This window comes from Pungitius pungitius, chromosome 13 (genome assembly GCF_949316345.1).
Source record: "Pungitius pungitius chromosome 13, fPunPun2.1, whole genome shotgun sequence".
In the NCBI taxonomy this organism is placed as follows: Eukaryota; Metazoa; Chordata; class Actinopteri; order Perciformes; family Gasterosteidae; genus Pungitius; species Pungitius pungitius.
Window position 1 is genome coordinate 8,216,618 of NC_084912.1, and position 13,405 is coordinate 8,230,022.

The 13,405-nt window shown below is 44.5% G+C and overlaps 1 protein-coding gene across 1 annotated transcript; it reads right to left on the minus strand.

The window, feature by feature from the left end:
* Positions 1-8,137: 8,137 nt before the first annotated feature.
* Positions 8,138-13,395, minus strand: LOC119214058 (uncharacterized). The gene is made up of 4 exons (XM_062566716.1): positions 13,181-13,395; positions 9,134-12,926; positions 8,912-9,025; positions 8,138-8,172 (listed from the first exon to the last, which is right to left on the minus strand). Exons 2-4 carry the CDS (start codon positions 12,708-12,710, stop codon positions 8,138-8,140), a joined length of 3,726 nt encoding a protein of 1,241 aa, XP_062422700.1. The 5' UTR covers positions 12,711-12,926; positions 13,181-13,395.
* Positions 13,396-13,405: the final 10 nt, after the last annotated feature.

The following is a 13,405-nucleotide window of genomic DNA, read 5'->3' on the forward strand; positions in this document are numbered from 1 at the left end:
GGAGAAAAATCCACATGAACCTGCACCCATGGCAAACTCAGTGTATTACTAAACAATGCTTATCAATAAGCAAATTGGCATTTCAATTGTTCTGCCTGTGTTGTCATGTTACTCCATGTTGTGTTGTCAAGATTACTCCTTAAACTACCCCCCCCCCCCCCCCCCCCCCCCCCACCCCTCGGCCTAAACCACAGCCAGTTTCCTTTGTTTTGTTTCTCACAATAAGCCAACGAAATAAATCTGAAGGCAGCCTTTTTAAAAAAAAAAAAAAAACAGGTGAAATATGCTGCAGGTCGAGTGGTACCAGTGCTGTGCCCTTCCTGCCGGCTACAGTCACACCCAGGTGACACGTCTACCGGGTGATCAGGCAGTGCCTCGAGTTGTCTGACACCTCCGCTCCAGATGTTTTGATAGCAGCTCACTTCCGTTTCACTGTAACCTCTGTGAGGAATGTGACCGACCCTGCAGTCTGACACGTGATTCTGTTCCTCTCCGTAGGATTACATAACACCTCAATGTAAAGCTGACCAGAGTGACATTTGACACAAATATCCGGGAGAGGTAGAGATAAATGTGTGATCATGGGACCTTTGGACTTTTTAAATATTGACAATGTGACAACAGCTCAGCGCACACTTCTTGCGCAGCTTCGATGTTGGAAACTGGCCAATCAGAAGAGAGCACTCATTTTAAACTGGGTCCCAGTGCACCGTCATGTTTACCACTGTTCTATGTTCAAATCGTGTGACGGGATTGACAGATTGCATGTTGCGCACAGCCAATTGTCATTAGCTCACCTGTAGCGCCACCTAGTGCTCCTTTCTTTACAATAACATAACATGTACTTCTGCAGTTTACCACTGGAGGTCAGAGACAGTCTGTCAAATGCTCAAATACCATCCAAAAGGTAGGGCCACATGCTGAAGTTTCAGTATTTCTCCATATGTATTAAGTTTCCTGCCACGACACATTCAATCGTATTTTCCGTGTGGAATAATCCAAAGTAGACCAAAACAATCTGATATGTAAATAATTGTGTTTATTGTGTTGCATGCACTATGTGTGCATTAGTATTAACTCAATTCAGTGGCCAATGAGCTTCCCCTGGGTGCACAACTGGATGACATCTGGGCAGAAGGGGAACAATTAACTCTCCAGACCGGCTGTGAAAACATTGATAAGGAATTTTTACAACTCAGACTATGGTGGATGAGCCTGATTTGATTTTCTCTAATTGAGAAGGTGTCTTGTCCTTAAAGGCAAACACAACTCCAACTCCATCTGGCAAGACATCATACAAACTTGTGAATGTGTCACCAACAACAGTGAGGCTGAAGTACCACCTGTTCCAGAGGTGCTAATTTTAATAAAATAAACACCCCTAAATTAAATCAGCGTGTCCCACCGTACAACAACACAAGTATTTTTAATGACCAGCAATGTGACATGTCACAAATACAAGATTGTGTATTTTGTGAAGTCCCAGCAGTGGTGGAAGAAGTACTAAAAAGATATAAATACCACAATACAAAAATACTTTATAGAATTCCAAAATGTTCTGATAGATATTATCACTCAATGAGATTTTTTTTTAAAAGTAGAAGTTGTCCTTATGCGACCACTTTCAAAATATCATACTATTAAATAAAATAATATGTGTAAATGATGAATACTTCATATTTTACACGATGTGATTCTGAAGGCTGATCTTATTGGCAGCAGCAGGCCGCTAACCAGAGGAGAAGTTAGATTGGTGGCCGCTGAACTGAAAGCTCTCTTGTTAAACAACGCAAACCCTCCATGCATAAAGTCAATCCTACAAGCAGAATATCAAATCAATTTCGATTGGTGTGAGCCCAAATGAATAAGACCTGATACACACACACACACACACATGCATGCACACATTGGATCTGTCATGGGGTCCCAGCTCTTGTTTCACTGAGTCTGAGACACAATCAACAGCAGGAAGGAAAGGCAATTTCAGGCTTCAGCAACGACAACCTTTTTTTTTTTTATCAGCGTCATTCTTGTTTAGAGTGGATGGAAAAAGTCACACGGAGTGTGAGTGCATGTGTGTTTCCTTTCTGCTGACATACACTATTTTCTACCTGCTGCCATCATTTCCACCTGCCATTCTTTATTATTGGGGGTGCATGTTGCCAGCGCTGTCCGTGTGCCAATACACTGTCAAATGATTTCCCTGGAACACACTTTGTTGCAGCCATCCATCCTCCACCAACCCTGATTTGGGGTCTCGGGCACGCTGTCGCTTTGGAGCCTTCATCTGCCAGATGTGCAATATGTGTTCATTTACTGTTTATTATTTGTTTTACATATTGTTGAAATCTTCAAATACTCAAACGTAAAATAATGTAATAAAATAATAATAACTTGCCGAAATTGACCAAAAGAATTTAAGAGCAAACTCTAGACTTTCAAAGTAAAATGCAGTCCTACAAGTTCAGTTGTGATTACGTTTCAAATATTTATTTGCTGCTAATGTAAATCATGTAATGTAACTCAATCTGCTGATGAACACAAATATGATCAAGAGCCTCAGAACCAGCGTGAAGGCTGACCTTGAGTCAGAGGGGGTTAGAAACGCTGGTCATTTTGATTAAAAATCTGTTAAGGACACACAGACTGTAAAAATCCATGTGTGACAGACTGCTGTCACGTCACACAAATACACCAGAATAAAGGCGGTAAGGCACAGATGACATAGACGTACTGATTGTCTGCTAATGCAAGTGTGTGTGTGTGTGTGTGTGTGTGTGTGATACCATGAGGGTCTTAAATTGTACATGAATGCCTGTAACTAAATGTGAAGGCTTATAATAGGTCGATGATAGGGGTAGAGTTAGTTTAAGGGTTAGGTTTATGGTTAGATATTTAATGTGTATGTAATTGTGTGTGCATGTACGTGTGTGTGTGTGTGTGTGTTTCCATGTGCGTTTAACTGAGTTAGGGGATGCAGCTCCAATCCAGGATTAAAGCTCATCTCTCTCTGCGTTTATCTCCCAGTGGACTATCCGTGAGGCAACAGAGGGGTTTGACCCAGTTGAACACACACACACACACACACACACACGCACACAAAATGGTAGCATAGCACAAGCACAAAAGTATACACAGGCAAAAGCACACTACCACACTATAAAATAATGAGGGTATTACCGCTCCGGTGATTGATTAATAAAAACAACTGTGCAGGTGTCCAGTCAGCAGGGAACAATTAATGCATTTCCAGGTGTGTGTGTGTGTGTGTGTGAGACCCCCCCCCCCCCCCTAATTCATCATCATCATCATCACTACCTGATCTAATGGCCGATGATGCAGTTGTAGACTGGCTAATGGGGACAAGAGTACTACTTTGCTACAGCTCCATCTATTTTAAGCTAATAGTTATAATCTTTTCTCATTCTAAAGGGGGGAGGGGGGGGTTATGTTAAACATCAGAGGAGGGATTGAGAGGAACTATGCAAACTACCAGAGCAGCATATGTACTAAAGCAAATCCCTTAATGTTTCTCTCTAAGTCACATTGCTGAGTTGTGCTTGTGCCTCTTTGCGTAGGTTGTGTGTTTTTTTTTGTTAGCTGAAAATGAAGGTCAGACAGTCTCGTGGTTGATATTAGTTCAGCTCTGCGGAACCGGAGAGTTCTTCTCTCCTCCTTCCTTCCTGACCAGGGCTGACGAGCCCAGGGATCGACCCAGCGGCCTCTGTGACTGCTACCCTGCCAGTCCCACCCCTCTCTCTCTCTGAGTGAAATATGAAGGACTGGAAAGATGATGTAGTCGTCCAGAGAGGCCTCTTGGAGGCTTCAAGTCCTTAGCAAACACAGAAATAATTGTGGGGTTCAGCGGAGGACACGGGAGGAGCACGACAAGCATGTTTCACAGTGTATGACGTGTGATTGAATGGCGAAGAGAAGAAGACTTTTTCTCCAGTCCTTGCTTCTGCATCCAGACCCCCAAATGTTAATCTCTTATACAAGACACAAGCACGCACACACGCACATGCTCTGAATTATTTCTCAAGCGCCCACTGTAATAACACTTCAATATTTGTATAGCCTTTGCTATTAAATAGAGCAGGCCTTACTGACCATGGACTGTAGAACAGCAGTCTCCAACCCCTCTGGGAGATGATCCCGGTATTTGCTTTTCCGATGGTGAAACACAAGCAGTTTGGAGCCCACAGTGGGCATACAATCAAACAGAGACTCAGAGGGGTGGAGAGGGGGGGGGGGGGGTCATGGAGAAGACAATGGATGGAGTCTCTAAAAACAGATGCCGGCCCCCGTCTGACCACATTAGCGCTTCTTCCTCTTCTCCTCTGGCTCTTTTTCTGCTTCCTCCGACATGTAACTCTTACCTCCTGACACAGAACATCTCTCAGCCCCTTCTCACCTCTGCAATGCCACGTCTTTTGCACCAAAGTATAGCATATATAGTCCTGTTTTGAGCCCTGATGAAACCGAGATGTGCAAAACAATAATTTAAAACTATGTAGAATTGTCGGTCTTCAAGTTGGGTCCAAGGGTGTTCTTTGCCGATGTGAATGGCCTTGTCTCCTAGATCCTGTCTGTTTGTATTGTCTACTACTGTACAAGCCATGTAACTAATAAAGTTGTTTTATTGCAAGGACCTGAAGTTACCTCCTCTTGTCGCTAGGCGATAGTCCCGCCATGGAAGCAACATCAACCCACAGCTTCTGTCCAGACTGAAATATCTCAACAACTTTCAGATAGATTGTCATGACATTTTGTCCAGATGTTTGTGGTACCCAGCTGTTTAAACTTTAGCTCACCAGACTTCTTTAAGATCCTCCTGGGGTCCTCCTGGTGGATTTTGGCCATTTTGGATATTTCGATTTTCTGCTCAAGGCAGGGATTTGAGCCTGAGCCCTCCATTGGAAGACTGTGTGTCTGCCGCCATTACAACAGACACGCATGGACACACACGCCCTGTGCGCGTCATCTTATTGTGACAAACATAAATCCCGTGCATTACTCACACACGCGTTCCTTCGGGGCTGAAGGAGCTGCGATGACAACATTCATGACGGCAGCTCAGACACACATTGTGGGGCATTAGCGGGAAATCCAACTACAAATGAAATGTGTGTCGGTGTGCGTACGTGTGTCTGTTCACGCACATCTGCTGAGTGTCTGGAGACGGTCACGCTGTTTGCGTCACCTCAGCCAACCCAAACATTTCCACAGCTGCAGTCCTAAACCAAAGACCTTTCATTCTGTTTTCCACACATAAAGGCCTTTGTTTGCAGGTGCGCTCGTTTTAAGACAAATATTTTCTGCCATGTAAATTCCCCGCCCGTGGCTCGAATGAGTGTGAGTGTGATGACACACGCTGGACGCAAACTCCGTTTGTGTGTGTTGATCCTCTCACACGCGTGTCCGTGTGAAGGCGTGTGGAGGTGATTTAAGAGTTGTGCTTTCCTGCAGCCACGTCCTTGACCTCGTTTGATGTGAGGAAAACGTGCTGCTCGATCTCGCCCCAGTGGCAGGAAGCAATAAGTCACCCGCCATCAACATGTCACTGTCCAACCTTCAACATGTCCAATATTATGGACACAGAAACACTTCCTGCCACCGCATTTGCTATTACGTAAAGAAAATGAAAAGTGCTCAGTGCGGCCTGAGAGCTTATGTTTTTTTGTGTTTATAATGGGAGAGGTACAAAAAAAAGGACTTCAGTCTAAAGACAGAACACTTGGTCATGACTCAGACATTTTAAAGGTCAGTAAACTCTGATTCCACCAAGGTCGCTGAGGCATAACATTTTATTATTCATGCAGAGCTGATGGCAATGAACATAAAGTTAATACAAAGGTTGCAGAATGTGAAATAAGAATGTTAGGGAGCTTCATTGTTTTTTCTTCAGTCTTTTCATTCACAATTTTCTCAAAATGAGCAGTAATCTTGTCATTAACATCCAGGGATGGACAGTTTTCCTGCAGCCAGATTTACACAACATGACAGCGTGCTGCCTGCAGCCTTCGTCCGACTAAAATAACCATCTGCACAGAGCTCTCTGGAACACGTGCACAATAATTCACTGCCACTTACTACTAACTAAAAACACAAACACTCATACTTTAATCTGGGTCAGTACGCTTACTATGAGATGTGACAGTTTCATTTGATAAAAATACAAACTATTATTGTGCTGTCCTCGCTAAAAGTTTCTTGTTTTTATAGCTATACAGCCAGCTTAACATATATTCTCCAGCACCTCATTCTCCAATGAACAGACGGGGTGTTGTGCTTGGCAGGATTTAATGCAGGAAAATAGTATTTGTAAAACTGAAAAGAGCACAATACAAAAAGTAAGTGCGTGGAAAGTACAAATCACATCGGTCACAAACTAAAGATTGTTAGTGTAAACCAGAACTAACAAGCACTGTGTGTTTGGTTTATGTTAGCGCCAAAACGTGGTCACCATGTGATAACAGACTCGTATGTAATTTACAGGAAATCATCATCATGACTATGTAAGGATAACTTAACAAATATTGACCCAAACATCTTAATATAACTATAAATGATTGTCAACTTACAGATGAAGCCGGTTTGTGGACTTTAAGGCATAGGATTGTGAAGATGGTAAGCTGAGATGCTAACACTGAAGGCACGATCACTTCCTGAATCACACTTCTGTATGTCACATCCTGTATGTCACTTCCTGTTATTTTAGTCGCTAGCTATCCGCATTCAACATCAACATTCGCCACTAGGTGTCAGTATAGAACATACACACAACAATATAGTGGTTCCAATACACTCCCCGCTTGGCATATTAAGAAATATGCCACTATGAGCAACTTCTTCCAGAGTTTTTACCCCGGCCGGAAAGTCGAATGATGATCTTTTTCAGACTCCACGTCTTTTTGGGAGAGATGCAGGACCACTTCAGATATGGGCCTGGAGAATACCTTGGTCACCTGATTTCTTGTGACTTTGACTTCTACCTTCCTTACTAGTCCATCTTTACTGGGAACGGCATTCACAACAACTCCCATTGGCCACTGACTTCTTTTCATCTGACTGTCATTCATCAGAACTATGTCTCCTTCTTTGAGATTGGGCTTCTGTGCTTGCCACTTCTGACGATGCTGTAGTGTGCCCAAATATTCTTTCCGCCACCTAGCCCAAAATGTCTCTGCCAAGGCTTGGACCCTCTTCCACTGGTTCCTGATCAAATCCCCTTTTGAAAACTCACTAACTGGACAAGGAGATGCACCCGTTTTCTGTGTCAACAACATGGAAGGAGTTAGAATGAGGGGCGCTTCGGAGTCAGTCGATACTGGGATTAACGGCCTGGCATTCACAATGGCGCTGACTTCTGGCATAAAGGTGATTAACACTTCGTGTGTCAGTTTGAAAGGTCCAACTGGAAGGAGCATGCAGTCCAGAATACGCCTTGATACTCCAATCATGCGCTCCCATGCGCCCCCCATGTGTGATGCATGCGGAGGGTTGAAAATCCAGGTGCACTTTTGTTCAAAAAGGTAGTCTTCTATGCTCGACTCACCATCACATGGTGAATCCATTTTTAGCTCCTTAAATGCTCCAACAAAATTGGTTCCACAGTCTGACCGAAGCTGTTTCGCATATCCTCTGATGGAGAAGAACCTTCTGAGAGCGTTTATGAAACTCGAGGAGGTCATTGTTTCAATCACTTCAATGTGAATGGCTCGTGTAGACATGCATGTAAATAAAACTGCCCACCTTTTGTCCCTGGCTTGGCCAGCCCGGGTGCGACGTGTAATTACTTCCCAAGGCCCAAAAACGTCAAGGCCCACATAGGAAAATGGGGGGTCAACTTGGAGACGTTCAACAGGTAGCTCAGACATTTGTTGCTGTTCCACTCTTCCTCGCAGTTTTTTGCATGTGACACACATGTGAATACAGCTGCTGATAAGACGTTTTCCTCCTACTATCCACAGACCGCTGGCACGGATTGCACCTTCAGTGAAGTGTCTTCCTTGGTGTTTCACGCGTTCATGATAGTGGCGTACGAGCAGAGTTGCGATGTGGTTACGGCTTGGGATAATGATGGGATGTGCTTCAGATTTTTCAAGCTGTGCCTGATCGACACGTCCACCTATTCTCAGAAGCCCGTCATCGTCAACGACTGGCCGAAGTCTGTAGAGGGGACTCGTTTTAGAGAGGTCAGAGTTCGACTTAATGCATTTCAACTCTTCTGCATAGCTTTCTTGTTGCACACACTTTATGATGACATGTTCTGCTTTGGTAATGTCAGCAACTGCCAACCCCTTCTTGCACATGTGCCATCCGGCACAGCCGTGAGTGTTTGATGGGAGAGAGAAGCATTGAACTATGTGACAGAGGCGAGCTACTGCTTTGGTGAGTGAGCTCCACTTGGAAAAATGCTCAAACCTTTTCGAACCCAGTTTGTCTTCCTTCACTTTTGTGGCAAGGGATGTAATGCTAGATCGAATCTCAACATCAGAATCTGGTTCCACAAGGACGTATGTTGTCTTTTCTTCTGTGTCAGCCACTGAACCTTTCCCGGTCAAGAAAGCTGGACCAGTCAGCCATGTGGTGTCTCTGAGTTTGGCTGCTGTAACAGAACGGGACCCATGATCCGCTGGATTTGACTCAGAAGGAACATAACTCCACTGCTCTGGCCGTGATGACTGTCGAATACGCTGCACACGATTACTTACATAGACATAGAATCTTCTTCTCTCGTTATGTATGTATCCTAGCACAACTCTGCTGTCTGTGTAGAATTGGATTGTATCTACTTTCAGGTCCATCTCTTTGATGACTAGTTCTGCAACCTCAACAGCTAATACAGCTGCACATAACTCTAACCTGGGTATTGTCAGTTCAGGCTGGGGAGCTAGTTTGGACTTACCAAAGACGAAGCCGACTTCACTGTGACCATGTTCATTTGTAACCTTCAGGTAAGCCACTGCTGATATTGCTTTCACAGAGGCATCTGAAAAGACGCACAGTTCTGTTTTCTGCGCTTTGGAAATTGAGAAAGACGCATATGTGCGTGGGATATGTACCTCATTCAGTGTAGAAAGTGATTCCTGCCATTTTCTCCAAACTTCTGATTTGTCCTCAGGGAGACATGTGTCCCATTCTGTGTCTTGAGTCGAAAGCTCTCTGAGTATAAGTCTGCCTTCAATGGTGACGGGAGCCAAAAAACCCAGTGGATCAAACAGACTGTTCACTGTTGACAGCACCCCTCGACGTGTGAACGGTTTTTTACCTTCGGGAACATGGAAAGTGAAAGTGTCCGACATTATATTCCAGCTGACTCCCAGGCTCCGTTGAACAGGCAAGTCGTCGGTGGAAAGGTCGAGGTCTTTGATATCCTTTGCTCTTTCTTCTGCTGGAAATGCATTCATGACCTCTGTTCGATTTGAGGCGATCTTGTGCAGCATGATGTTTGACTCAGCCAACATTCTCTGTGTGCGACGTACGACTTCGATGGCCTCAGCTTCAGTTGAAAATGATTTAAGACCGTCGTCGACATAAAAATCTCTCTCAACAAAGTGTCTCGCATCACTGCCGTAGCATTCCTCTTGGTGCTTTGCCGCTCGCCTCAGAGCAAAGATCGCCACTGCCGGTGATGGGCTGTTCCCAAAAACATGAACTCGCATTCGGTACTCGACCACGTCCTGGTTGAGATCATTTTCCCTGAACCACAAGAACCGTAGAAAGTCCCTGCAATCTTCACGCACTGAAAAACAGTAAAACATTTGTCGTATGTCTGCTGTTACTGCAACAGGTTCTCTTCTGAATCTGAGAAGCACTCCAATGAGGCTATTGTTAAGGTCTGGTCCAGAAAGCAACACATCATTCAGTGAGATTCCATCACACTGTGCACTGGAATCAAATACCACACGAATCTGGTCAGGCTTTTGAGGGTGGTACACGCCAAAGGTAGGGAGGTACCAGCATTCTACCCCTTCTTTGAGTGGTGGTGCAAGCTCTGCATGCTTATTGTCAAGCATTTTCTGCATGAATTCAGTGAAATGTTCTTTCATTCCAGGTTTCTTCTGCAGCGTCCGTCGCAGTGACATCAGACGGCCGTGAGCATAGTCTCTGTTGTTAGGGAGACGTCTTCGTGGCTGACGGAAAGGGAGCGGAGCGACCCAGCTGTTTGTGTCGTCCTGTGACAACTCTCGTTCCATGATCTGTATAAAGGCTAGATCCTCGATGGAATGAGCTAGCAAGTTGTCATTCTCCGTTGTACAGAACACCGCTTTCCCGAGGCTATCCATCTCTGGTATTATCGAGGTACTTGGCGTGGGTTTGTGAAGGAGTGGGTTCTTGCCTTTGTTTTCAATACGATAGATTTCTTTCACTCGTATCTGATTCTCACATGGAGTAAAGCAAGTTGGTCTTCCATTTTCGAGGATGGAAGTCTTCATGGTACTGACTGTGTTAGCCTTGTGGGCGCCTCCAAGGCATACGTCCCCTATTATGACCCACCCGAGGTCTAGCTTTTGTGCATAAGGTGCATCGTGAGGGCCATTGTGCTGTTTACGAACTTTATGGGCCCTTACAATGTCTCTACCCAGAAGTAGTAAAATAGCAGCGTCCGGATCAAGAGCAGGGATTTCGGTCGCAATCTGTCTCAGGTGGTGGTGGTGGTACGCAGCTTCTGGCGTTGGGATTTCTGCCCTATTATTTGGAATTTCATTACACTCGGTTAGTGTAGGTAGTGCCATGTTCATTTTTCCATCTATAGATTCTACGGTAAATCCACAGGCTTTTCTGCCAGCTGTTTCCACCATCCCTGCACAGGTTTTGAGTGTGTATGACACTGCTTCTCCCCTGATGTTGAACATTTCATAAAACTCAGATCTAGCTAAGGACGCATTACTTTGGTCGTCTAAAATGGCATACATTTTTCTCTTTAGGTTACGGTGACCACTGGGATACACATTCACAATGCAGATCTTTGAGCAGGATTTGCCTTTAAAGTCCTTACCGCAAACCTCGGTACATTGTGATGTGACATCTGGCTGCATTGTCTCCTCACACTCCCCGCCGTTCTCTGAGGGACGGAAGAAACATGGCTGGGACTGAGGAGGAGGGCCGGGGTGAAGAGCAGAGAGATGTTTGTTGCTGTCACACTCTGTGCATTTTATGAGGGTTTCGCAGAACTTTGCCTGATGCGTTGTGGAAGCACAGCAACGAAAACATATATTGTTCTCTTTTAGGTATTTCTTCCTGTCATCTAAGATCATTCTCCTGAAACCTCTGCATTTCTTTAGTGCGTGGGGCTTGTTATGCAGGGGGCACAGTCTGTCGAGATCTTCTGTTTTGGTGGTTGCGTCCTGGGATGAGATGCTTGTCTTGTGTACAGAGACCGGTTTAATATGAGTCAACTTCTCATTCTTGTAAGAGGTTGGAACGAAAGTGGGGACGTTGAAACTCGGGTCGTTTCTGTCTTCGGCTTCTCTGCAGACAAACTCTCGGAAAAATGAGAAAGGAGGAAAGGCAACACAATGTTCTCTTTTGTACTTGCATCCCTGAGACAGCCACCTGTCTTGTAGATGGACAGGAAGTTTCTCCACAATAGGCTGCACTCCTCTTGTTGTGTCAAGGTAAGCTAGCCCTGGTAAGTATCCATCTCCTTTAGCCACATCCAACTCTACTAATAGGTCTGCTAGCTCCTGGAGTTTTTTATTGTCTCTGTTATGGATCTTGGGGAAGTTCTCTATTTTAGTAAAAAGAGCTCTCTCTATGACCTCTGGAGAGCCATACGTTTTGTTTAATCTCTCCCAAATTGTTTGAAGACCCAAAGAAGGTCGCCTGATGTTGACAGACCTGATCCTAAGCGCTTGCTCACTGGAATCCTTTCCCAGCCATTTTATCAGCAAATCCATCTCTTCACTTGCTGACATCTCGAGGTTTTCAATTGTGTTGATGAAGGTCTCTCTCCAAGCTTGGTAGTGTTCAGGTAGGTCATCAAACCGTGTCAATCCTGAGGATACCAGCTGATTTTTAGCAAGAAATTTGGCAAGATCAGTTACTGTAGCATTATGACTTATGTTGTCTGAGGCGGGTGACTTTGAGGGGAGAGCATTATGCTGTTGATCATAATTCCTCCGCTGTAAGACTTCTGTGGGAGGCTCTTGTGTATCTCTTTGATGATACATCGATCTCCTATTGATGGTGAGGGACTGGGTCTGCTGGGGTGAGAGTAGTGCATGTAAGGGGTAGACTTCCTTATCCTCCGTTGGTGCCTGTGTGAAATGATGCAGGGCGTGATCGCTGACATAATCATGCGTTCTTTTAAGTGCACTTTCTTGAAGGGGCAAGGACTTTAGTTCTTTGTTATGCTCAGATCCATCCATATCTGCTGCTGCATTCTCCAGCACTACAGCTTCTGCGTGAGCAGCTTCCGCTTCTCGCTGTAAATTGATGTAGTCGATTCTGGCTTCCAGCTTAGCTCTTTCAATTTTTAGTTCACTCTCTTTTTCTGTGAAGGCCAACCTGGTTTTAGCTGCTTCTGCTTTAGCTCGGGCTCTTGCTGCGTCTAAGCTGACTCTAGAGCTTGTCGATGAGCGTGAAGAGCGTGATTTTACAGAGCCATGGTGTGAGGAGGCTGTACCTGTTTTGACACCATCTTGTGAGTAGTTTGCTGTCCATTCATCTGGAGCATCTACTGGCTTGGCTGTAGTCTCCATGGTGATGAGGTACGGAGTAGCTTGTCTATCTTGAAATCCTCTTGAAAGTCCCACGGTGGGTGGTCATCTTTTTACTGTGCTGTCCTCGCTAAAAGTTTCTTGTTTTTATAGCTATACAGCCAGCTTAACATATATTCTCCAGCACCTCATTCTCCAATGAACAGACGGGGTGTTGTGCTTGGCAGGATTTAATGCAGGAAAATAGTATTTGTAAAACTGAAAAGAGCACAATACAAAAAGTAAGTGCGTGGAAAGTACAAATCACATCGGTCACAAACTAAAGATTGTTAGTGTAAACCAGAACTAACAAGCACTGTGTGTTTGGTTTATGTTAGCGCCAAAACGTGGTCACCATGTGATAACAGACTCGTATGTAATTTACAGGAAATCATCATCATGACTATGTAAGGATAACTTAACAAATATTGACCCAAACATCTTAATATAACTATAAATGATTGTCAACTTACAGATGAAGCCGGTTTGTGGACTTTAAGGCATAGGATTGTGAAGATGGTAAGCTGAGATGCTAACACTGAAGGCACGATCACTTCCTGAATCACACTTCTGTATGTCACATCCTGTATGTCACTTCCTGTTATTTTAGTCGCTAGCTATCCGCATTCAACATCAACATTCGCCACTAGGTGTCAGTATAGAACATACACACAACAATATAGTGGTTCCAATACAAT

Bases quoted from the DNA above. Each gene is read 5' to 3' on its own strand.
- LOC119214058 (XM_062566716.1), bottom strand. From the start codon at position 12,710: ATGGAGACTACAGCCAAGCCAGTAGATGCTCCAGATGAATGGACAGCA. The intron at 9,026-9,133 runs GTCTCCCTGAGG...CAATTTCCAAAG, and splicing joins AGACACAGAATGGGACACAT to CGCAGAAAACAGAACTGTGC. The intron at 8,173-8,911 runs GTAAGTCCAAAC...TCCCCTCTACAG, and splicing joins TGAAGTCGGCTTCGTCTTTG to ACTTCGGCCAGTCGTTGACG.